Here is a 24,474-nt window from a genome sequence, read left to right as displayed (position 1 = left end):
AAGTGATTAGAAATAATTAGAATAGATGATCCGCAATTTCTTTTCTACAGTAAGAAGCAGGCAAAAAACTTTTGGATCTTTGAGACGATGAAAGCTAAATTTAAAACCGTTCAATTAAATAGAACACAGGAGGCATCAATGAACAAATATCTGGCCAGGAATTTGATTCCTAGTTTACAAGCCTCCTATTATGTCTTAACTGCTCAATAACTGACATTTCATCAGTGAAATGAGCTTTAGATAGATGACATGCAAAGATTTTCTTTAGCTGTGTTTTTCAAGAATAGCTGTGAATCACATTGTTTACCCAGTTCAATCATAGTTCGTCAAATATTTCTTGCATGCTATTGGCTAATGTCGTGATGATGATGCAGTTACAATAGGATTTGTGGTTGCAGAAAAACCAAGGGGAAGAACTCTCCATCAATGTGTTAACAAATAGAAACCAACGGTGGTAAGTCAATAGCAACTAATCCCACAAATGGTAGCTTCACATTGCAGGATTAAAGACTATGCAAGCAGGGCTTTCTTAGATGGAATTCTTGAAATGAAAATTTTTAAAAGCAAATCATAATGAGAATTTTCTCAAAAGAATGCAGAATAATATTCTAAGTAACTGAACTCTGCCAAATACCATGCTCATTTTTTCTTTGCCTCCGTCGATCTTGAGGTTGGACATTTTGCTTGGTTGTAAATAATTGTAAATAATAGTTAGTTCAATATATTTTTGTTAAAAAGAAACAAATCAAGGGTATAATTGTAAAAAATTGGAGATTTTTTTATAGAATTTTTGCAATTATAATTTTAGTTTATATTCTTGGTACAGGAACTCATTGGGGGTAGCATAGCATGAGCCTATAAGCTTTGTTTACAGGCATCATTAATAAGTCACTGACCCTAAGACTGAGACATTAACTTGTAGGCAAAGCAAAAAGGGATTCACGGGGAAAGAGAAAAGGAAAAAGGAGGAAGGAAAACAAAGCCTTTATGCTTTGTATAGTTTGAGGGAAATGGAGAGAAAGAGAAAGGAAAAAAAAAACAAGAAATTTCTCACATTTCTCTCAAGAGAAACAAATCAGGGAAAATTTATAAATCAGGGAAATATATGGAAAAGAAAGTATATATATATATTGGTTGGCCTTTGGGAGTGAGCATAAAGCTTAAATTTTTTTTTAATTTTATTTTTCTAAATATATGTACATATTTATTATTTTATTCTTCTGGCATAAAAAATAAAAGATGATATTCTTCTATAGTTGTCATGTCCATGAAAATTACTCCTTTTATCTTTTCTTTGTCAATCATGATCAAAGAGCATCTTTTCTTTTCTTTTCTTTTCTTTTGTTTTCTTCCTCACCTATTTTAATTTTCTGCGTTCTTTTTGCCTCTTAAAATATCACGTCAACATCATTAGTAATATGGAATTACTAAGATGTAAAAAGGTGTAATATCCGATTAATCAAATTAAATTAAATTAATTCAATTTAAATAAATTTTTATTTAAAATTAATTAAATTTAACTTTTATAAATATTAAAATTTTAATTTTTAATTTATTCAATTTAATAGAGCCGTCCAACATGAATATAAATATAAAGTTTAAAAATAATTGATGATGATAATAATATAATTTGATCAACTAGAAAATAAATTAAAAAATATGTTAAAAAATAGATAAAATTGCAACAATATTTTATAATTTCAAAAATTTAAATAAAATTTTTATAAATTTTGAAAATTTGACTGCTTTTATGTTAATATTTAAATATTGAATTAGATTGAAAAACACAAAAAATGTTTATCTTATTTTTATAATTAGGCCATATTAATTTTATTCCAATTATTTTGATAAATCATGAATTCTTTTTTCAGTATATAAAAACAAAAGTGTAATATCCTAAAAAATAATAATAATAAAAAAGATTGTAGCTAATTAATTTAATAATAGGATGAGTGGAAGTTTATATAGTGCAAAGTACAAGGGCTTATGAGATATTTCATATTTTTATAAGAAGGAATGATGAAAATGAAAAAAATATTAAGAATTTGATAAACACCGGATCCTTTTTTATCTCTGGGGCAAGATCAGACCCTAAAAAAAAAGCAGGTCCAAAATCCATCCATTTTTGTTTAGGCAGACTGATCCACCATTACAAGTCCCGATCCGGACATATGGGGTAGGCTGGACCTATTGTAAGCCGAGATCCAACAGGAAATAATGTAGTCTGATGATGTGATGTGAAGGGAAATAATTGACGTAGCCCTATTTGTATGTGTATCGATAGAATTAAATGGCCGTTTGGAATGGAATGAGGTTCTACATACAATTTGAGTAACAAAGACATGTAACACTGTACCAAAAAGCGGTTAGACGTAGAGAGAAATGTTTTTTTTTTTAAGTTTACACAATATTATAAATCTTATTTTTTGGATTTTATAACATGAGATTCATAATTTCAAGGAATAAGAGGCCTACCTACCAAGCCAAAGCAAGGGTTGAACCATGGTTGAGTGGATAAAGATCTTAGACATTGGAATTAAATGGGGATGGGAAAGCATACCAATCAATTAAGAAGATGAAGGGCCACAAAATTTCATGGTAGGTGATAAGTTGAATCCAAAGAATATGTATAATAGAGAGAGAGAAAGAGGAGATGTATGAAGAGAAGAGGAAGATGAAGAAGAAGAAGATCTATCAATGTCTCTGGCCCACCAATAGTATCCAAAAACACATGGGACCCAACCAAAAATCATGAATTGCATCTAATATCTTCCCACTTCCACAGCCACAGCTTGCATTATAATTTGAAAAAAAATAAATAGTAGGATTATTTTTTTAAATGAATATTTAAATATATTGAATTTAAATATAATAATTTTTATTTTTATTTTCTATAAAAAATAAATTATTATAATATTTATAATAATGAAACAAATATAAAAATACAATTTATAACAAAATATAATAGTTATTTTAAAATTAGTTAATATTAAATTATATAATCAAATTAACAATAAAATTTAATAATTTTATTTTTTATTAAAATTATAAATTATCAAGGCACCTTAATATCATTTATAATATCAAATAATATTAAATAATATTATAATTTATGCATTGATTATAATATTTTTTTCCATATTAATTTATTATTAATAATCAATGCATTAAAATAATATTATTATAATATTATAATACACGTTAATCTTTTTTTTTTCATATTATTATTTTCTATAGGATATTCGCACGATTATAATAAAATTATATAAACAAAATGAAACCATGTTAAAAATAATTAATATTTATAAATTAAAATATTATTATAAATTTTTTAAAATAAAAATATGTAAAAAATATTTTTAAATGATAACAAATTTAAACATACATTAATTTTAAATAATAAATATTTAACACTATTTTAAAAAAATATTTAAATAATAAAATAATTATCATTTTAAAATTTAATTAAATAATATAAACATAAACATAGTAATCTCATTATTTCTCTTCTTCCCACTTTTATGTATAATATAGATATAAAAAAGTATCATCAGAATATATTAAATAAATTATTATATTTTTAAAAAAAATTAAATTTATTAATTAATTTTACTGATTTAAATGGATAACTTAAAAAGACAAATATTATGGTATGAATACAGTATTAAATTTTTAAAATATTTTAAAATATTTTTTAAAATTAATTAATTAATTAATACATTTTTCATGAACTAAATAATAAATTTTGATTAGTCATAAAATACACAGCTTGAAACGTGCAACTGTCACTGAAAGGTGATAGTGTCGGTGGTGGTGACTGGTGACTGGTGACTGGTGACTGGTGACTGGGGAGTAAAGGGGGTAATCAATGGAAGCAAGAAAAAGCTCCCCAACGGTCCTCTCTCCAAAAAGTTCCATTCTTGAAAATGCCTAGAATAATTAGAAAAACAATAATACCCAACTCCTAAAACAAGGTTAAAGCTACAAAACACTGAATCAACTCTCTAAAAAAACACAGCTTTGTTTTCTTTTTTTTTTTTTGTCCATGGGCCCTTGAAGGGGACACCACCACCCTCCGTAATCAAGCCAGTTACAGGTGTCCATGTGAGATGCTTTAACTCTCCTTTTCTCTTTCACAGACCTCAAGGCAGGTCAAAAAAAGGAGTGATTTATAGGCAATGGATTGGAATCCTATACGTAGCGTTTACATGTGATAAGGCCTGTCTGCCGCTGTTTCTCTTGTCATCCATTAATATTTCCTTTATTTTTCTCAATATCACGGACCAAGCAAGAAGGAAACACCCAGAACACTGAAACCCAGTTTTGAGATCTGATTGGTGAGTTTGGAGTTTTTAGTTTACCTGGGGATCATGGAGCTCCAACAAAGAGGAGCTCTTGCTGGACTTCTGGTGTTGCTTTTACCTCTGCTTTTGCCTGGTTTGTTTAGCCCATTGAGCCATGCCTCCCCTTCTACCTTCTCGGTATGGAAAAATTTAATCTCTCTCGAGTTTTTTCATTTCTTGATTATTAGCCCACTTATGTTAACGGCTATTTTTCAGAGGAAGATTATTCTTTTTTTTTTTTTTAATTTCCTCAAATTAAATGTTCATGTGAAGCACTTTTGATTATGTTGTTTTATGCCTGCTGTTTATGTCTTAATGGTGGGAAAATTCAGGGTTAGTACAGCATCTGCCTGTTTGATTGAAATATAAAAATAGCAAGTAGAATAGGGATTAGCCTGGGTTCGTTCGCTGCAAAATGTCAAGGTAAATAATTGAGTGGCGTCTTCACTAGTTTTAAGAGTCGTCATATAATACATAAGCTTACTGTAACCTGGAACTACTTATTGGTTAATGTATTGGGTTTGGTGGGTTCACTTGTCTGAGTTACATGGTCTACAATTTTTGGTTATTGGCTGGCGATTTAAGAAGCTATTGGATTTTTGGAAAATTTGGAAGGTTTCCTATGTGATCTGAGAGTGCATGTGACGTTCTTATGACTGTGTGTGGAGATGGGAACTCAAACTGGGTAATTGTGATACTACTTTCCAGCGTGTTAGCAGCCAAGAGACTAATTGAACAAGACAAAACCCAATTGACATCTGGAATTTGAGTACATTAGACTGGACTTACCTTGCAGGCTGTCTCCATAGGGTTTGAATGAAGGGAAAGGGAATCTTATTTATGATTGTTCCTTTACTTACAGTGTCAGACATTCCAGAGTGCAGATTCGTAGGGTGTTATTCCATGAGAGGCATGTGGATTTATATGAAATCTGCTTATTTTGCATCACCTTTGCAAATGCAGTAGTACTACACTGTCTCTTGACTCGGTTCTTTCCTGTTGTACATTCTCTGAAATATCACCTTTAAGAATGGAGGAAGTTTGCATGCACCGACAACATGCTTATGGCTGTGATAGTTTAATTTTAAGCTGACGGCTACATTATGGAATTGACTTTGTACAGGTAAAAATTATATTGTAACAACTTGGTTATTTTCTGCAGGAATGGAATGTTCCAAAGCCTAGGCATTTATCTCTGTTGAGGAGTGCTTTGCAGCGTGAGACTGTAAGCATCAGTTTCCCTAGTATGATAGTTTGTTCATAAAGTTTCCATTTACATGCTTAACTGAATCCATATTTTCCCCTCACTCTTATACACTTTGTTTAGTCACATGAAAAACTGTCTGATCTCTGGGCTCCTTTAGCTGATCAAGGATGGAGGCCATGCGTTGAATCTACAAATGCCCCTTGTGAGTGATGAAAAATATAGAGATATCTTATAAGTTTTATTTCTGCATCCTGATCAAATCCTAGTCTAAGAAAGTGATTTTATGCAATAATGTTCTTATGTCATCATGCTTCGTCCTATTGACTTACTAATTTTTGAGCAGCATTGCCAGAGAAATCTGAGGGATATCTTCAAGTATTTCTTGATGGAGGATTGAACCAGCAGAGAATGGGGGTAGGTACTTCAAATTTTTCCAGTATGTCTAAGCAAAAGTGTTTAATACCTACTTTCCTTCATTGATTAAGTCTACAATTGCATGCTTGTTTAATATATCTTCAATATCTCATGTGATGAGTTGTTTCATTGATAGATATGTGATGCAGTGGCAGTTGCTAAAATATTGAATGCAACTCTTGTCATCCCACATTTTGAAGTCAATCCTGTTTGGCAAGATTCAAGGTATTGTTTTACACATTCATTTGTGTCTGCACGTGTGTGTGTATTGAATTATCTTTATTATTTGAAGAAGGCCTTATTCTGAAGCTGCATATTGTTTCTTGCAGCTCATTCGTGGATATATTTGATGTCGATCACTTTATTAATGTGTTGAAGGATGACATTTCTATAGTTAAAGAGCTGCCTGATGAGTTCTCCTGGAGCACAAGGGAATATTATGCCACTGCTATTCGAGCTACCAGAATTAAGACCGCGCCTGTTCATGCTTCAGCTAATTGGTATCTGGATAATGTCTTGCCTGTACTGCAGAGGTTGGTAGTACCCTCCTCACCTTCTTCTCCAAAATTCACATCTGAAGTTTACTTGGTCATTAAATTTTTATGTTTAGGATTCTAGTCTCAACTTTCAATATGCTACTTTTTGGTGAGGCATCAAATATTCCCATCTCCTGATGGAGTATTTGAGGACAAAAACATGCATTGGCATTCCTGATGTATGTGAATGTGTACATGTAGTGTTGGCTAATGAATCTAGATTTAAATCCTCTGTTTATGTACAATGATTCTACGAATGAATTTTAGCATGGTTTTCTATTTGAATTATTTTTTTCACTTCATCTTCTCATCTCAGCAATTTCTGAAGTCAGTTACTTGTTTGTACATGGTACAGTTATGGGATTGCTGCAATCTCCCCATTTTCTCACCGTCTGACTTTTGATAACTTGCCCATGGACATCCAACGTTTGCGTTGTAAAGTCAATTTTCAAGCATTAGTTTTTGTTCCCCACATCAGAGCACTTGGAGATGCTCTTGTAAGTCGCCTCAGGTATCCTTCCAGAAGAACTGAAGTCCTTAGCACTAATTACCTACGGGAAACAACTGATGTGATTGATGAAAACAAAGCCAGCAAGTTTGTAGTTATACACCTTCGTTTTGACAAGGTACCAGTGAGTTGTATTGTAAAGATTTATGTTTATTTTGTATGATGTATGTCTTTTTGGAATGTGATTGATCTATCACATCTAGGCGTTGCAGTTTAGTAAGAGTGCATGCATGAATGCTTGTCTTCTGTTTCCTTTCACTAACCCATCTCCTTGCAGGATATGGCTGCCCATTCAGCCTGCGACTTTGGTGGGGGCAAAGCAGAAAAATTGGCTCTGGCCAAGTACCGACAAGTAATTTGGCAAGGAAGGGTCCTTAACTCACAGTTCACTGATGAAGAATTGAGGAGTCAGGGTCGGTGCCCATTGACACCTGAAGAGATTGGATTGCTTCTCGCAGCTTTGGGCTTTGACAACAGTACCCGTCTATACCTTGCTTCCCACAAGGTCTTTTATCCTACTAACTTGAGTTTGATGGTTTATAAATGATTTTATGGACATGTTTATATGAGCATTACCGATGGATTTCCATGTTTTTTCAGGTTTATGGTGGGGAAGCTAGGATATCAACTTTACGAAAATTGTTTCCACTAATGGAAGACAAAAAGAGCCTTGCTTCTTCAGATGAACGTGCGCAGATTAAAAAGAAGGCTTCTCTTTTAGCTGCAGTTGATTATTATGTTGGCTTGCACAGCGACATCTTCATCTCTGCATCTCCAGGAAATATGCACAATGCATTGGTGAGCATTTCTGACCCATTTTTTTTATGCAAAATAAACTTCATGGTGGATCCAATGTGTTGCTATAGCATATGTATATAATCAAGTTAAACTTATAAGATGCTGTGCTACTCTCCTTGCTGCTGTTTTTTGATCTCGGAACTTTTTCCATCTGAACGCTATGCAGTTGAACTTTTATATATTGTTTTTCCCTAGGGAGGATTTTTTTATCTTCACTCCCTGCTGTGCATTGCAAATGAAAGAAGCGGGATATTGGTATATAGTAAAGGCCATTGCGGCATTACCCAATTGGCATTTTTCACTTATTAAAACAGTTTGTGCAACCAGGGTTAGGACCAAATTTGGCTATAGATTTGAGAAAGTTGTACAGAAAATATTAAAACAAAAAGGTGAATTTGAAAGACAAGGAATTCATGAAATACAAATTGGGATTTGTTGAATAATTTCTTGTCATTTTTGGCTTGTCGCTTTCTTTTTCTGTATCTTTCTTGGTATGTTGACATGGATCTTTGAAATTGTTTATGAATTTGGACTGTATACATTTACAATTGCATACATTAAGAATGTTCAAGAAGTTGACAAATTTTGTGATGCAAACAGTTGGGACATCGAACTTACAAGAACTTGAAAACCATAAGGCCCAACATGGTATTGTTGGGACAACTGTTCTTAAACAAGAGTATTAGTTGGTCAGACTTTCAGCAAGCAGTTCTTGAAGGGCATGAAAACAGACAAGGACAGATCAGACTGAGAAAGGCAAAACAATCCTTATATACATATCCAGCGCCGCATTGTATGTGCCAAGCTTAAGATGATTTATCTGAAGGATGTGAAGTTACCATCTCTATTCTATTGGTTTGGCACCACAGCTATTGTGTGGCTGGTAGTATAAATAAACAAAAAAAATTTCCGTTTGTCCTTTGATGGAAGAGCACATATAGCAATTAGCAAAGAGAAGATGGGGTTTAATTAAGGTGGGGAGAGATTTAGATCATGATTGTGTATTTGTCAAAACTAATGGGTTATATACTACGTGTTCTTGAACCAGGAAAAAGGTTTATTTGTGATTCAATAGGTTACAGCTATATTTGTATCCCTTCTATCTGTCAAACGCCGGTTTTGAGTCGGTGGTTTGGCTGATTTCAGTTTCATCCGGTTAATGGTTAATTTTATTTATTTATTTATTTATCTTTTTTTTTCCAAAGGAAACTACTGATTTGAATAGTAGGATTGGAGTGGAACTATCAGTTGGAGTTGGTTTCCATGCATTTGGTTGATGTTGAGAGAGAAATTTGAATGCTCAATGTGGCATTTTGATTGTCTAGTGCAAATGGCACGAGCCTGTATTCAGATAAAATGAAATGAAGAACAAGAGAGTAATCATGAATATTGCACATCTCATCAAATTGTTCACATCTGCAAATGAGTACAGAATCTTTTCGTGCATAAACAGGCCAGACTGATAATAGTTCTGCAGTGACCCACGGTGTATTCTGGAGAGAAATGGCAAGTAGTCCACAGAAATAAACTCAAAAGAAAAGAGAGAACATCAGATCAATAAGCAAAATGATATTCATGAGCGTAAAGTCAGAAAATGGTCAATAATAACATGTAAAAACACTTCATACAAGCCAGTTCTTTAAGTTAAAGAGCATTGATACGTACTTGTATTAAGTTAAGGCTTCATGAAGAACTTCTGAACATTTTGAATCAAACCACATGAAAATATTCATCCACATTTAGTCATCACGATACACACTGCCAACAAGCATTCCAGCTTATAGGTGAAGAGTCTTCTAGTCTCGCTCTTCTCTTGAAGAGAGAATTTTCTCTGAGGTAGTAGACTTCTGTTTATATCGGGTTTCTACTGATTTTTCTTGCCCCATTTCTGAAGGTTTCCTTGTGCACTCTGTCCCTCCGCTCAACTGTGGACCACCTCTCCCCACCGGGAAGAGGTGTAAATATTTTCATTTTGAGATTGTTGGTAGCAGCGGTGCCAGTGTTTGTTTCTTCTTTCAGTGTTGTTTGTGATTGTGGTTTCTTTTATGTATTTGAAGGTTTCCTTCCCGTGGGTGTTATGGGTGCCGCCTAAGGGTGGAAGTGAGAAGAAGCATGGAGGAGCAGGAGACCTGAATCAATGAGTACCATGCGTTTTTCTTCCTTCCGCAGGCATTTCTTCTGCATTTGGAGGTTCTCTTCTTGGTCCTAACAGTGGATGTGGGATTCTATTGTACAAGGTTTTCCTTTTCTTCTCTGGCATCCACTGCCACCACTTATCCTGACCATGCATGTATTTTCTCTGCTATTCGCGTTGCTCATTTTCGTATATGGAAGCTCTAGTTTTAGTTGCTCAATGCCAAGTGCTCTTCTCTGGTCTTCGGTTGGATTATTATGGCTTCGGCTACAATGCAAGGAGTACCCGTTTCTGTCCAATCTTGATCCGCAACGGCGCCTAAAGACTCTGTGATGTGTGGGGGGACGCGTTTCTGATTTTTGCCAAGTCTAGGTGTCCAGTCGAGGTGTCTTCCGGGTCTAGGGTGGGTTATTCATTTTTTTTTGGGCTGTAGAACCTTTGGGTTTCATGTATATTGTTTTAGACCAATAGCCATTTGACGTACCTATTTGGGCCAGATGGCCTTTTTAATGTGGATCTCTTTTTAACTTGAAAAAAACAAAACGCATTCCAACTTGGAGAGCTTCTTCCAGATTGAAGAGCCAAACATTGCAACTACATCTAGTAGATCATAAAAGATGATATGCCAAATTTACGGTATGCTACACTTTCTTGACACGTTAACAATGTTACAGCAGTTGGCCCTCGGTACAATCAACAGAAGCAGTAGCTGTCTGCCTGTCTTTTCAGAGTACTCATATTCTAGTTGCAAAAAGAAAAATTGATCTGGATCAAACATTAGTATCCTTTGAATCCTTATCTGCCTGGTTTGAATTCAATTGATCTCCACTATGAAGTTGATCAGCTGCACTTCGAGGTCCCTTATCATTGGAATCTCTATTCATGAAGTGGAAGCCCATTATATATCTATACTCTCCTGTGCCTAGACAACGAGAGCAATAGCCAAGGCCACTGCCACCACAAGTCCTACACCTGGAGAAGCAAAGGTTTATGGTAGTTCAGTCAATATAAGAGTAAAATAGTTCACAAACTTGAGAATATTTAATTTAACAAATATTATGATATCTCACCATTTTGGCCACTCCCCTTTGGGAAGCATTGCTAAATGAACAAAATTTGTCCTGCCTACAACATTCAACACAGAAAATAATGTCACAGAAGAGGAAGGAAAAAAGAAAGGCAATAGCATCACAGTGAAGCTCATATATGTACACTTGTTTGTGCAAGCTTGTAGACAACAAAGCAATATACAGACAGGGAAAGCAAATTCTAGGATACACCTGGATCAGAGCTCCCTCCTTCATAAAAAACACAAATTCTCCTTAAAATATAGAAAGCACACCACATAAAATTGTTAGTAAAAGTGCATATGCACTGAATGATCTTCACTTGAACTTGATTATTGCTTCACTTCATAATAGTAAAAAGCCTGAAGCTTTATCTTTTGCAAAACAGTATAGCCACTTAAGAAATGTATTTCCACAACATTGTATGACTTCAAGAGAGGGGGAGTCTATGATCCTACCATACAACAGGTTGGTTGAATCTGAATAACTGATACTTTGTCAAATCACAAGAGAATGGATGAAAAAATTGAAAGAAAAAAGAAATTGAGGCAGTTTAGGGAGGTGGAGAGACCCTTTCCAAAACAATAATGACAATCAACTCTTCCAGTCCCCTTGCAAACCACACATGGCGGATTAGGCCTCTTCCTTATTTCTTTCCGGACATTAGACTGCAACAAAAAAAAGAGTCCAGAATATTGATTATTGGCAGCAATTTAATGGCGAGATTCAAATAAATTCCGCGTCTTCGACTCACCTCATGGTAATTGGTAACAAGATTATGAAAAAAAATTGAAAATTTGGCAAAATTGCTACACTACCTCAAAACCAATCATGGATATGAGCTCCTACCATGACATGACTAAATTTCAGGAGAGAAAGAAGGAGCTTGCCTCAGTTCGCACCACCCAAGATGGCTTGGTGAGAGAAAGGCATGGCAAAGAAGTGTTTTTAGGGGTCCCTCCGATTGGCAATGGAAAACCATCACTGTCTTTTTGGTTATTGCTATCGCTTTTCGAATAATTTCGGCCTTCCGCTTTCAATCGGACAATCGTTAGCAGAGTCGCATCCGTTCTTGCTGCCATTTGAACCGGACAATCCATCGGTCCAGTTTTGTTCTGGTTCTAGAGGAGTGGAAATTCGTTTCAGTTCGGATCCGAGCCCTGGCCGGGTCTGACCGTAAACTTTTGGTTCAGAAATCAGAACCTCCATTTTACGTAGCTCCTCTCACTCACAAATTGACAAATTGGCAAAAAATTTTAAAAAACTGAGAAAAATAATTGCTCACATGAGCATTTAACTTATATGTCAATTTTTTTTTAAACACTCGTTCCATTAATAATTAAGAACTAGAAACCCATGCTCATACGGGCATGCTTTTTTTGTTTTTGAGGAATAGTTTGATTTAACGGTAAGATACAATTGATAATTAGAAGATGATAAGAACTAATTATATTAAAATTTTGTGTGACGAATGTGTAAATTAACTAAAAAAGTATTTCTATAATTTATTTTACTATTAAATATGTAATGTAATTATTAATTTATTACATCAAATAATTTATTTTATTATTTGAATAAATATTTACTTTTTTTATTAAATTATATTTAATTTATTATTAAATAAATAAAAAATATAAGAATCGTGTGTATAATACATTGATACGGAGATATATATATTGAAAAAAATTGGATAAAATGGTCTTTTTAAATTAAAACAGCAACCGTTGTTAAAACAACTCTAATTTTATAACTTTACTGCATTTCCTAAATGCAGCAATACAGGAGACTTATTAGCTAAATAACAGCTGATTGATGGGTTTAGCAAACATTTATGAAATCTTCAATAACTCTTTTGAACCTCTAGTCCAAACTCCCCTTAGTCTCTCAAAAATAAAGTATTGGCCAATACTGGAGTAGCCATAAGAGTATGCCTGTGTATTGGGTTTAAGGATCATATCCATTCAAAAATTTGCCATTTACTAAAGAAAACAAGAGTGTTGGCATTCATTCGACTGGTGTTGAATGATAAATTTGAAAGCTCTATGGGGCATTCAACGATTAACACAAATGGGAGACTCCAGCGCCAATCAAGTTATTAACTGATTAATTTACAAATAAAATCATTTACAGCTTAGAAAATGGTACATTTCTATATGCTGTATAAACAATGTGAAGAGAAACAAAGTATAATCGCAATAATCATGGAGAAATTGAAGGTTCCAATACAAAAGGTTAGCAGTTCAGAAGGGCAAAAGTTAGTATATCGGCAAAGATGAATTCACATAATTTTCACTGGTTGGCAGATGTAGAACTAGGAGGGGTTTGATTTTGACAATCATCTTTCCCATCCTTCTCACCAGTTGGAGATGCAGCTCCATTTCTGCCTGCAGCAGCAGCCATTTCTTTTGCCTCTTCTGAAGTTGAATGGGAATTCATGACTTCGTCAATGGGAAGGGTTCTCTTTGAGCCCTGCAAAGCGACACCAAGAACAAGATTTTCCTCTAATGCAGGTCTTGACACTGAGGGCTGAGTGACTGATTGTCTCTCAGCTCCCTGTTTTAATTGGGATGATTGCTGCAATCCACTTGCTTTGTCAGTACCAGCTTCTTTTAAGGAAACTGAAGGATTATCAGACTGGCTATTCTGTCTCCCAGGACTCACACTCTTAGGCTGGTTGCTGATCTTTTTGTTTTGTGGCACATTATTGGAAACTAAGCCTGCTGCTTTGGATTCAGAACTTGATGCTTCTGCAGAGTTTGATGTCTTCGGGACAGAATTGGGTGTTGATTTCACTGGCGTTTTATCCCCTATCTTGGGATCAGAGGTGGATGCTGTTGTAGCTTGTATGTTATCCTTGGCATGGGAATTTGGTGTCTCCCCAGTTCTGGCATCCACCTTATTTTCAGATTTTTGTGTTTCTTTGGCCTTGGGGTCTGACTTTGGGCTACCTCCAGTTTTGGTGTCAGATGCAGACCTCGGTGCACCCCTATTTTCTTGGTCTCCAACTCCTCTGCCAGAACGAGCTTGAGATTTTGCTTTATCTTCTCCATTGATTCTGTAAGAAGGTTCAATTAATAGCAAAGGACGGTTGGATGGCATTCCACCTCGGCTATAGATAGAATCCGCAAATGGAACATTTTCCAAATCAGTGTCACTATATATCTTCTGAACAGTTCTAATTGGCGTGGCAAGTCTAGCTCGGTGATGGCTGATGACCCTTAGAAGGTCCAACAGTATAGCTTCCTGTTTCATCATACAACATTCAAACTTAGAAGTCCTCAAACATGAGAAACTGATAATCCTGCACTTCATAGACCATCACATTTGACTGGTGAGAGAAAAAAAAAAGGCATGAAGATTGACTCGATGCAAGGTCATTGCTGCTATTTTATGATGCATCAGTACATGGTGAAATCATACTGAGGGGACTAAATTCATAACACAGAAGATAGTCCTAGAAAAAGTATATGAGAATGGTAGAAATTATCTTTTTACCTTAACACAGAGATATTCTTCAAAATGTGAGGTCTTCACAAAACAGGATATCAAAATCTGCCAAAACACAAATGAAACAAACATTTATACACAATATCTTGTCAGCTAGCATACAGCTGCATAAAGGAGGATAATGGCCATGCAAACAAGCTTGGGCAGTAGCCATACCTCAGTTTCTCTTGCTAAGAAGATTTTGTCATAATCGTACGTGCCATCTTAGTTTTTATTTAAAATAGGAAATTTCCATAATTTTTAGTTAAAGTTGGGATGTTATTTTCCTGGAATGTGTCATTTGTTTAATTTGGGAATTTAAGACATGCAGCTACTTTCAATTTGGATCCATAGTATAAAACTAACCATTGTTTGAAAGCATATTTTATGTTTTAGATGGTCTATCTTTCAAATGTGAAAAGGAATGAAGAAAACAATCGCATGGCATTCTTGCACAACAATGATCACAGAAGCCGCTAATGGGAAGAGGAAAAGATAAAAATTCTAGCAATTTTTTAAGTAAATGTTCCCAGTACTACAACAACCTATGCATTTCCTTTGGTAGCTCAAGACAAATATCATTACGCTAGAAATTACTTCTAATGCAAATGTCAAACTCCTTTGTCATAACTCAAAAAAGAGAAACTGCAGAAAACCCCTTGAAATAAAGGTCAATTTTGCATTTCATCTACTGTTTTTGTTTGCAAAATGTCTTGTAACATGTCCAGTAGAATGTTTCATCCAAGTTATGTGCAATGTATCCCAGATTGCACCCTAAAAGAACCCATTATGTATCATTCAAATTTCATTTTCTGCTCAAGTTGATCTTAAATGAGAGAGAGAAGTCGCATTTTTTTCATCTGAAAACTAAGCAAAATTAACTTAATGGATTGAAATTAACCTTCATGCATGAGTACGTTGAATATCGGCTCCAGAGACATAGAACCCAATATACACAAAAAGGGAAAAAAAGAAAGGAGGGGAAAAAATGGCACTTCTCAAAATCACATGGTGACATAGCAAATAGAGAAGAAAGCCTTTAAACTTCCAAATTTTGATCATCAAACATACTCAATATTTTTATTTAAATTGAAAGAAGAAAAGCCAACCAGACACAGCATTTTGGAGATGGATCAATTTTAACTTGTAAATCAAGATAACATAGTGTGGACAATGGCAATCTTACTGCACTCAAACAAAAAAAATAATTACTAGGACAATTTATAAGCTGGGCAAATCCCCATGTTTGTCAAACATAGCACCTTTAACAAATGCAAATATTTTTTATAACAGTTTAATAGAAAAGCATATGTGCAAAAATTTATTAGGTCTTCAAGTTTCCTTTAATTGAGTTAGGCAATATCTTAGAAGTAAATCTGATATGGGGTAAAGTACCTTTTATATAAACTGGAAAAATAAACCTCTTCCTATCAGCAAAAGACTATAATTTTGGGACAAGCAAAAATAGTGGTAATGTGGTACCTATTTTAAGGGACAATGGAGAAAGAGATATGGAACTATCCTATGAAAGAATAAGCACTAACCAGGAGAGCCTGATTTTCTGGATTGATATTATCCAAAAAGACTCTTCTATGCAACCTCTGCTGCTCAACTTGTGGGTTCTTAGCCAAGACTTTTCGCATATCAGCGATAATATTCTGTGCAAAGAGAACCACCAGCCACTTTATTACAAAGGAAATATCATATGCAAAGTTAAGGGCCAAAAAGAAACTGTAATAATTGAAAGAATAAAGAATTATTTCTCCTCACGTTAATCTTGTGAACATCCAAGTGACTAATGGCCAGGTGGGTTTTAATACGCCAATGTGATTTTTGACTGAGATTCCTCACAACATTCACTGTGAACTTGTGGTTTGGAATATGAACTGCTTCACGATCTTCACCTCTCACGATTGTTGGCGACCACCAACCCACATGCTGCAGACAATACAAAAGAATAGTGTGCACATGAGAAAAGGTTATCTTTGAGCATTTACCAATTTCAATGAAAAAACCTCCTACTTGATTGTTTTACCAGTCTTTTAAGTAAATAAATTGTTTACAATCTGATGAGATAGTACCAAATATTTACTCATGGGTGAGGCAAGCATTTCTATTTCATAATCATAGAAATGTAGGACAAACACTTTATATGGATCTACAAATTTGAAGCCACCATATGTCACATCTACATATAATTTCTTCCCATTTGGCCCTTCCCAAACTCCTGAGGGATCCATTTTGAATACAAACCTCAACAGTACCAGAAACTTCATAGCCTTCAATCTTTGTTTGAATCCACTCATTCACAATAAAGGGTCGAGTTGCATGAATCATTGCACTTGAGAGGAAATTTGTGAATATCTAAAACAATGAACAATACCAGTGTTATATTGCAAGAAAATGGATCTATATGGTGTTTATTGGAAATAATGAGCAACTTGGAGAAAAAAGGGTTATCCCTAGTGGTTATGCAGGAAGAAATTAACATAAGAACAAGAAAAAAGAAAAAAAATGTGAAAATGAAAATTCAGTTGCACCTCACGGCCAGCAAGGGTCAGCAAAACCGTCCCAAGACCCCCAGCAGTGAGCCACTTCTGAGTAGAGAAACCCAGCAACTCCATGAAAAGTGAAACAGCAGCCACCCACACTGCAGAGTACACTGCTTTTCCTGCAAATTGGAAACCCATCTGTCCAAAAAATGAAAATTATGTTATTTGAAATGAAGCACTCATTGAAAATTCCATTTCCATAACATTTTAGGCTGTTTGAGCATAAAAGCTAAGGATAAGTGAAAAAGACATGAAAAGAAAAGTTTTGTCATTCATCTTAGCTGTGGAATTATGAATAGTGCACATATCATCAAATTTAGCACAGAATCATGTCATTGATAAACAGATCATACCAATAATATTTTATAATCGACCAATAAGGTATATTTCCAAACAAATGACAACAGTAGATAAATATCTTTTCTTAAGACTCCACAGAAATAAAACTCAAAATAAGGAGAAAACGACAGAATAAAAAGCAAAATGATATCATGCACATGAAGTCAGAAACTGGTACAATAATAACATATAAAAATACTTCATAAAAGCAACACTGATACATACATTTCTTGTATCACTTGGCTCATTAGACTCCATGAAGAATTTCTGAGCTTGTTGAATGACACTGCATTAAAATATTCTTGAACATTTAGATGTCGCGATAAAAACTGCCAATAAGCATTCTAAATTGGAGAACTCATCCAGATTGCAAAGGCAAAACATTATAACTACATAAAATCTCTCAGAACAATAATAAATGAGTCATATAAAGCAGATCAGTTTATAACGGCAGTAGTATTTGTTGCACAAAAATAAAGCAAATTAAGTAAAAGAAATAAGTAAAAACAAACAAGCTAAGCAAAATAACTCCACTAAGGAAAGGACATTAGCAGAAATCCAACAGATTCCATCTACCATGTCAAAATTGACAAATGATCTCATCAAATGAATTAAAAAGAATAGTAATGAGAGGGGACATAAATTTTTACCTTGATAAACAATAGGCAAAAGCCAGCACAGTTGATAATGATCTTACAAAATTCAAAAGCCTCTGCTTAACAACCTCACTAGCTTCTGTAGGCAGAACTACAGGATCCAGCACTCTGTGAGAAACTCAACAGCTGATCAGTAATCCAAGAACTGGACGACAGAGCATGTACTTAAGACCAAATGAGAGTTAAACAAGGTCATGGTCATAGACCTGCATACAAGTATTGCACCAGTCCACAGCAGCAAAGGTTGAACATAAGAGGTCATAACATAATATGTGCCACTCTTTTTCCAACTGTTATCATTCTTCTGTAGGCCATTGTTAGAAATAACTTATACAGTTCTACAAGTGCATGAGACCCTACATAACAATAGGATAAAGAAAAAGGAGAATTCCATGTACATTTAGTAGCAACTTTCTGCTCTGACGCACGAGTGGCCCAAGTCCCCATATAGCAAATATGATAACACCAATTGCAGGAGCCAACTTCAATATGGCAGGACTGCTTTGTAACGCTTTAAGTGACCTGCAGTTTGAAAGCACACAGTTCAGTAAAATATAAGCATGAATGAATTATATACACAATGCATTGAAAGTGCCACAACTAAATTCCAAAGACTGAAAGCTAAAACACCATAAAGTTAAATATTTTCACAAATGATGACATGATATACAAAACAAAAAAATGTAGTTTAACTTGGTACCATCCCATTTTTATACAATTAATTATATGAGATTCACGGGGGAAAAAGAGGACCCATGCAAATATGCTCATTAACTTGGATTTATATCTTTTTGTAAGTTAACTGAAAGTAGAAAAGTTACCGTGTCAATGCCATGGAAGTTGACTTCAAGCCAGGAAGATGAAATGTTTGACCTGGAACTAGAAAAGAACGACACCTAAATGCATTACTTCTATATGACACAGGGAATATGGGTCTGCATAAATTGTCTGATAAATGGATGCTCCAAGGATCCCATTGGCAAAACTGTAACCAAAACAGACATCTCAGATTTCATTTTGAATTTAATTATGTCTCTTAGCAATTATAAGTATCAATGGGTTTTACATGCATACAAAGAAATCTCAGCATAAAGTATTCAAAGTTATCATCATTAAAACCATCGGTCCTTACAATAGCAAATCCCTTTTTCAATAGTTTTCCCCCCTCAATACGGTATTTTTACCCAATTCCTTGGGAGTTCCTCCTTATGAGTCGGACTTTTTTGAGGAAAGATAAATTTAGAATAATATCTCTTTGGTGAGTACTATTGTCCACTTTCTTTTTTATTAAGAGATTATCCCCTCTTTGTGGGAGCTCTTAATACTTGAGAAATGAATAAATTGTGAAGTCTAATAACAATTTGCAGTTGGTTGCTCTTTTTTTTTTGTGGGTTTATTCTTGTATAGTAAATATATATGATCTCTCAAAACATATTAAAATACTTGTGATGGGGATCTTCATCAGTTAAAAGGAAGTAGTGCCACTGAAACTTTTGCCAGGAATTTTGGGATAAGCCAATTTGCTTTTGTCGGTATTGCTATGAGAAACCATTTTCATATTGGCAATTTTAGATATGAGAGAGAGTTGTTCTATACCATGCAGATATTCATGATTTCTCTTTTGCTCCAAAAACAGTAGATATTTTAATCTTTTGAAATGAAAATCTGCTGTTTTGCTCTTCTACTTATTACAACACAGTCCCAGATATTAGAATCCTATTCTTGGAGCACAGAAGGGATAAAGTGCCTCATTAGTGCAATAACTTGAAATTTACATGCAGTAAGTAAAGTGCTGCTAAATTCTGTTATGGTGCAATAAACGCCAGTTACCAAAAAACGACAACAAGGAAAACACCTTAAAATTAAAAACTGATAATATGGCCCAATTCGTTGGCTATATGTATCTTTTTCTTTCTTCCACTTCGTTTAGGCCAATAAATATAGTAGGCTTGGCAGTGTCAAATACCAAATTACATCAGATCATCCAACATAAAATCTTAAGCTAGTTGATAGAAAGAACCTACAGTATATAAGACCAAACTAAGTGTTATAACAAGGCAATATGTAATTATCAAAAAAATTTCCTCACATCACAGCTGTCTTGACCAACTTATGAATACAAAATTGATAACAATGACAGCTTATCTTAAATTTTAAGGAGGAATGTGGAGAGGTCTATACAATGTGTAAGATCAAGAAACTTGTAAGCAATATTACAGAAAGTGATTTCTTTTTTATAGAACCGATACAGACAAGCAATCTGAATGGCAAGTATATGGATGGAAGCCGGAAATTTTGCTGGGAAATATAACTTTTGCGTGCAAGCTTAAAGTTGAATGCCAAAAATCTTGACAAAAAAAATGACAGTTTCACTAAAACTGACTAAGCAATATGTGCACATACAACTGTGTGCTTGTGCACTAAAGCAAAATATAAAAGTTACCGAAGCACGGGACGAGAGTGTGCTATTCAATAATGATAGTTTGTCCCTGCTGAGTGTAATCTGAAAAGAAATATATTATGCCATATTATACAATCAAAATAAAAGAAAATTTTAAGAAAAAAAAGAAAGAAAAAGAAACATATACATATATATACCTTATATTGTTTCTTGTACCTCTGGTTCTTGCAAAGTCCCAAATCATAGGACAATCGCAAGGAACCAGCAAGAGCCATTGCCGAACTGGAATTGAGACACTAGAAGATGCCAGTAGTCCTGAAAAATCAGCACACTGCGCGGGTAACACTTAACAATGGCTAATGTTGCTATAAACAACCAAGCAGTTTATACCATCTCACAACTCCTACACCTGCTAGAAGATTGAAAAGTTCAGACTGAAGCAAAACGGAAAATGAATCCACCAAGGTGAAAAATTAACAAATCATAGCAACATCAATTTGACTTTAAAATCCATGAGTTTTAAGAATAACGCCATCTCAACGAGTTAGGCAAGAATAATAAAATCTATATACAAAAAATCAGCAGTTTCTAGATTATCCATACGTACAAGTAAATTAATGATTAAATGTAATAATAATAATAATAAAAAAACTGGATCTTACATTTGCCAGTGTTGCATTTCATATCCATTAAAAAAAACACTACTTTCAGAGTTAATCTGGAAGGAGCCATGTGGAAGCACTGAATTGTAGCAAACATAATCTTGAAAAAATGCTCCATTTATTAACAGCTGGTTTGTGAATTCTATCTACAAACTAAATCATGTTTACAAATTTTATATGAAATCTGATCTTCTTAATCCAGAAAATTTAAGGTCAATTAGAAACGCCAATCAATAATCTAAACCATGAGACAAATCCCACCAAACCACATGAATGAAGTAAATGGTACAAATACATCAATAAAACATTACAATTTTAAACACATTGAGCCCTTGAATTTCATTTCCAAAAACCTAAAAATGAAGTTAAAAATTTTAAGTTAATTTTTTACACTAAAAAGAGAAAGAAACATAAACAAAACAAGAATTTGTAAAGTAATCCCATCACTGAAAAGAAAACCCTAAGCATCCAGAAATAGAATTAATCAAAGAACAGCAAAACGAAGCTCTTATTATGGCAATCGAAAGATCGAATAAAATCAAATCAGCAAGAACTATCTAAAAAATCAATAGAATTTTCAAAGGGAATAAAAATTGCTTAAAGGAAAACCACCCAAATTTAATTTCCGATTCAAAAAAAAAATGACAATTACCAGAAAATTTAATTGGAAACTTGAGGGGAAAAAAAATAAAAAACATCGAAGTACCTGTGTTATAGACAACAAGCTTTGGCAAAGAAGCGGAGAATCACAGGTTTGAAAAAAAGGCTTTCCTGTTCCTGGTTCTAGTTTGGCTTAATACGGTGCGTTCTGCTCGAAACATCCCATTAGCCGGCTCTGATTCAGCCACGTGGATTGCACGTCAGAGATATCCCAGCGGCATTTTTTCCTTCCTCATTTGACATTTCCAACTTCAAAGTATGCGGCGGCTATTAAAACGCAATCTTTTTCCCTCTCCCTTGTGAAAAAACGCAGGATTCTGCGTCGTTTCTCTCTCTCCAGGTGTCAGAGATCCAGTGGAGAGAGAGAGAGAGAGAGAGGAGGAGAGATGGAAGACGACGAGGAGAAGGTGAAAAAAGAGGCGTTGGAGATAATCGGGCAATTCCAGGAGCTGCCTCGCTTGGTCGTCTTCGATCTCGATTACACTCTATGGCCTTTTTACTGGTTCGTTTCAATGGCTGCTTATATCATTCTCTTTTCTCTTTGGAAGATCTGCAATGGCAGATGAAAGATATTAATTTTCCAATTCTATGATTTGGTCAGCGAGTTCTACTATGAAGATGATACGCCATATCTGTATCCACATGCTATGGGCATATTAAAAGCGCTAAAGGAGAAGGGAATTGAGTTGGCTATTGCTTCTAGATCGCCTACTTCGCAGATTGCCAAAGTATTTCTTGTTAAATTGGGAATCGACTCCATGTGTGTGGCCCAGGTTCTGACTTCTTGATGCGATTGCTCCTGCAATTTGAGATATGAATGCTTTCTTGATTTATGTAACTTTATATCCATGATCAGCTTCATCATCTTAAATCATGTTCTGAGTTAGGAAGGAGAGTGCTCCCTTGATCATAGCAGAACAATAAACCCCAAATTGCTGGTTAAGAGATTCTAATTAATACCAACTAGACTAATTCTTAGGATTTGGAGTTTCAGTGTGTTGTAGTAGTTTTGGTGTTTATGAATTATACATGGGTTATAGTTTATATTTGTGAATTATATATGGGTTATAGTTTACCTGATTCATAGGGTTGATCACGCAGGAAATTTTCTCCAGCTGGACTAACAAAACTGAGCATTTTCAAAGGATCCATAGGAGGACTGGACTGCCTTTCAGTTCAATGCTCTTCTTTGATGATGAGGATAGGAATATTGAAGCTGTAAATTTTCTCCGTCCCCAAATTCAATTTTTTTTTTTTTAAATTACTTAATGTTCTTTTAAGCTAATAACAATTAAGAGTCATTAGATGCTAGAATCTCATCATATTTAGTGCAGAACTTTCTTGCAATTTATCTAATCCTCATATTGGTTTTCACAGACATCAAAGATGGGTGTAACTAGCATCTTGGTTGGAAATGGGGTAAATCTTGGAGCGTTGAGGCAAGGACTATCAGAATTTTCTCAAAAGTCGGGGTGTTGTAGCAGGAACAGTAAGGATTGAACTTTTTGTTAGTCATATAAATATCATCTCATCGTTTTCAAATCAGGCTGATTTATGAAGAAGATGCCCTTGCTGTGATGTCTAGAAATTCACAGGTAAAATTTATGTGGCTGATGATAATACAACAATAGAATCATTGATTTGATGGATTGAGTTCATGTCTATCAGTTGATTTAGAGTTATGAAACAATATTTATTTTGACATGTGATTAGTGGTGAACCCAACAAAATCAAGAAGTCTCTCATTTCTATGATTTTAGAACAAGTGTGAATTCATTTTGCCAAATTACCTTTGTGAATCCAATTCCAAGGACCATTGAAGTTGAGACTTGAGATGCAAATGAAAGGGGAATTGAACAAACATAAAAGGGAAGGACTTGATTTTAATTCCAGTGAATGGCCATAGGCTCCTTTCTCACTAAAAAATCAATCTGAATTTGGGGCAAAATATACAAATACAGACATCATTATACAAGCAATGTGGTATACTATAGACAAGCAATGTCTCTCGAAATGGTGATCTACTTCCAAGCACAGCCTGAAATTTCTTTTGGAGCAGCTATTTTGGAGAAATCTTGAATGAATCTCCTGTAGTAACCTATCAAACCCAAAAAGTTTTTTATCTTTATTACCGTAGTGGGTCTGAACCAGTTAGTTAGTGCTTCTACTTTTTTCGGGTCTACCTCGATTCTATTTTTGACACTACATGCTCTAATAAAGAGATATTCCTCCATCAGAACTTACGTTTAGAGAACTTGGCATATAATCCGTGTTCTCTCAAGGTCTGCAATACTCTCCTCATATGATTGCATGCTCCTCTATATTTCTAGAATACACTAAGTTATCATCAATAAAGATAATAACAAAGTAATTTAGAAACTGTCTGAAAACTCTGTTCATGAGATCCATGAATGTTACAGGGGCATTGGTCAGCTCGAACGACATTACTAGGAACTTATAATACCTATATCTGGTCTTGAAAGTTGTCTTAGACACGTGTTCTTCTCTGATTCTCAACTAATGATACTTGGATCTCAAATTTATCTTGGAGAAATAACCGGCTCTTGTTAGCTGGTCAAATAAATCATCAGTCTTAGGTAAATGATACTTGTTCTTGGTAGTGACTTTGTTCAACCGTCTGTAGTCAATACAAAACCTTAGGGATCCATCATTCTTTTTCACAAACAACATTGAAGCACTCCAAGGTGAGG

The 24,474-nt window shown here is 34.5% G+C and overlaps 4 protein-coding genes across 10 annotated transcripts; 2 read left to right on the top strand and 2 right to left on the bottom strand.

The window, feature by feature from the left end:
* Positions 1-4,083: 4,083 nt before the first annotated feature.
* On the top strand, positions 4,084-8,990 carry LOC110628191 (O-fucosyltransferase 31). Of its 2 annotated transcripts, none has more exons than XM_021774724.2 (10): positions 4,084-4,481; positions 5,506-5,568; positions 5,671-5,752; positions 5,891-5,964; positions 6,101-6,189; positions 6,294-6,497; positions 6,856-7,126; positions 7,286-7,513; positions 7,609-7,806; positions 8,407-8,990. In XM_021774724.2, the coding sequence occupies exons 1-10, from the start codon at positions 4,371-4,373 to the stop codon at positions 8,614-8,616; spliced, it is 1,530 nt and encodes a 509-aa protein (XP_021630416.1). In that variant the 5' UTR covers positions 4,084-4,370; the 3' UTR covers positions 8,617-8,990. The 2 variants fall into 2 exon arrangements, with proteins under 2 accessions (XP_021630416.1, XP_021630417.1); XM_021774725.2 differs by having other exon boundaries at positions 4,087-4,481; positions 5,894-5,964.
* Positions 8,991-10,541: 1,551 nt separating this feature from the next.
* On the bottom strand, positions 10,542-12,280 carry LOC110627504 (protein BUNDLE SHEATH DEFECTIVE 2, chloroplastic). Of its 2 annotated transcripts, none has more exons than XM_021773851.2 (4): positions 11,898-12,280; positions 11,579-11,675; positions 11,011-11,065; positions 10,542-10,912 (listed from the first exon to the last, which is right to left on the bottom strand). In XM_021773851.2, the coding sequence occupies exons 1-4, from the start codon at positions 12,105-12,107 to the stop codon at positions 10,711-10,713; spliced, it is 564 nt and encodes a 187-aa protein (XP_021629543.1). In that variant the 5' UTR covers positions 12,108-12,280; the 3' UTR covers positions 10,542-10,710. The 2 variants fall into 2 exon arrangements, with proteins under 2 accessions (XP_021629543.1, XP_021629544.1); XM_021773852.2 differs by having other exon boundaries at positions 11,826-12,041.
* Positions 12,281-13,089: 809 nt separating this feature from the next.
* LOC110627864 (mechanosensitive ion channel protein 2, chloroplastic) lies at positions 13,090-21,962 on the bottom strand. 4 transcript variants are annotated; one of them, XM_021774237.2, is made up of 14 exons: positions 21,810-21,962; positions 20,639-20,850; positions 20,484-20,543; positions 18,862-19,025; positions 18,439-18,562; positions 18,247-18,344; positions 18,035-18,148; positions 17,610-17,670; positions 17,034-17,183; positions 16,747-16,857; positions 16,264-16,431; positions 16,038-16,151; positions 14,503-14,559; positions 13,090-14,250 (listed from the first exon to the last, which is right to left on the bottom strand). In XM_021774237.2, the coding sequence occupies exons 2-14, from the start codon at positions 20,714-20,716 to the stop codon at positions 13,297-13,299; spliced, it is 2,253 nt and encodes a 750-aa protein (XP_021629929.1). In that variant the 5' UTR covers positions 20,717-20,850; positions 21,810-21,962; the 3' UTR covers positions 13,090-13,296. The 4 variants fall into 4 exon arrangements, with proteins under 4 accessions (XP_021629929.1, XP_021629930.1, XP_043804668.1 ...); XM_021774238.2 differs by having other exon boundaries at positions 20,639-20,853; positions 21,810-21,956; XM_043948733.1 differs by having other exon boundaries at positions 20,639-20,756; positions 21,810-21,902.
* A 105-nt stretch (positions 21,963-22,067) lies between these two features.
* On the top strand, positions 22,068-23,589 carry LOC110627865 (magnesium-dependent phosphatase 1). Of its 2 annotated transcripts, XR_006347961.1 has the most exons (5): positions 22,068-22,265; positions 22,365-22,536; positions 22,865-22,981; positions 23,141-23,358; positions 23,469-23,589. XR_006347961.1 is itself a non-coding variant. In XM_021774239.2 (4 exons), exons 1-4 carry the CDS (start codon positions 22,150-22,152, stop codon positions 23,261-23,263), a joined length of 528 nt encoding a protein of 175 aa, XP_021629931.1. In that variant the 5' UTR covers positions 22,068-22,149; the 3' UTR covers positions 23,264-23,514. The 2 variants fall into 2 exon arrangements, 1 of the variants encoding a protein (XP_021629931.1); XM_021774239.2 differs by having other exon boundaries at positions 23,141-23,514.
* Positions 23,590-24,474: the final 885 nt, after the last annotated feature.

This window comes from Manihot esculenta, chromosome 12, assembly GCF_001659605.2.
Source record: "Manihot esculenta cultivar AM560-2 chromosome 12, M.esculenta_v8, whole genome shotgun sequence".
Taxonomy (NCBI): domain Eukaryota; kingdom Viridiplantae; phylum Streptophyta; class Magnoliopsida; order Malpighiales; family Euphorbiaceae; genus Manihot; species Manihot esculenta.
Note: the sequence above shows the minus strand (reverse complement) of the source record. Positions and strands in the feature narration are given on the sequence as shown.

Coding starts and splice junctions, on each gene's coding strand:
- LOC110627504 (XM_021773851.2), bottom strand. CDS start 12,107: ATGGATTGTCCGGTTCAAATGGCAGCAAGAACGGATGCGACTCTGCTA. Junction 11,676..11,897: donor CTTGGGTGGTGCGAACTGAG/GCAAGCTCCTTC, acceptor TTTTTGTTGCAG/TCTAATGTCCGGAAAGAAAT. Junction 10,913..11,010: donor AAAGGGGAGTGGCCAAAATG/GTGAGATATCAT, acceptor TTGCTTCTCCAG/GTGTAGGACTTGTGGTGGCA.
- LOC110628191 (XM_021774724.2), top strand. CDS start 4,371: ATGGAGCTCCAACAAAGAGGAGCTCTTGCTGGACTTCTGGTGTTGCTT. Junction 5,569..5,670: donor GTGCTTTGCAGCGTGAGACT/GTAAGCATCAGT, acceptor CACTTTGTTTAG/TCACATGAAAAACTGTCTGA. Junction 5,965..6,100: donor TGAACCAGCAGAGAATGGGG/GTAGGTACTTCA, acceptor TTTCATTGATAG/ATATGTGATGCAGTGGCAGT.
- LOC110627864 (XM_021774237.2), bottom strand. CDS start 20,716: ATGGCTCTTGCTGGTTCCTTGCGATTGTCCTATGATTTGGGACTTTGC. Junction 17,184..17,609: donor AGCCAAGTGATACAAGAAAT/GTATGTATCAGT, acceptor TTTTTTGGACAG/ATGGGTTTCCAATTTGCAGG. Junction 16,858..17,033: donor TGACCCTTGCTGGCCGTGAG/GTGCAACTGAAT, acceptor TCATTGTTTTAG/ATATTCACAAATTTCCTCTC.
- LOC110627865 (XM_021774239.2), top strand. CDS start 22,150: ATGGAAGACGACGAGGAGAAGGTGAAAAAAGAGGCGTTGGAGATAATC. Junction 22,266..22,364: donor ACTCTATGGCCTTTTTACTG/GTTCGTTTCAAT, acceptor TGATTTGGTCAG/CGAGTTCTACTATGAAGATG. Junction 22,982..23,140: donor AGGATAGGAATATTGAAGCT/GTAAATTTTCTC, acceptor TGGTTTTCACAG/ACATCAAAGATGGGTGTAAC.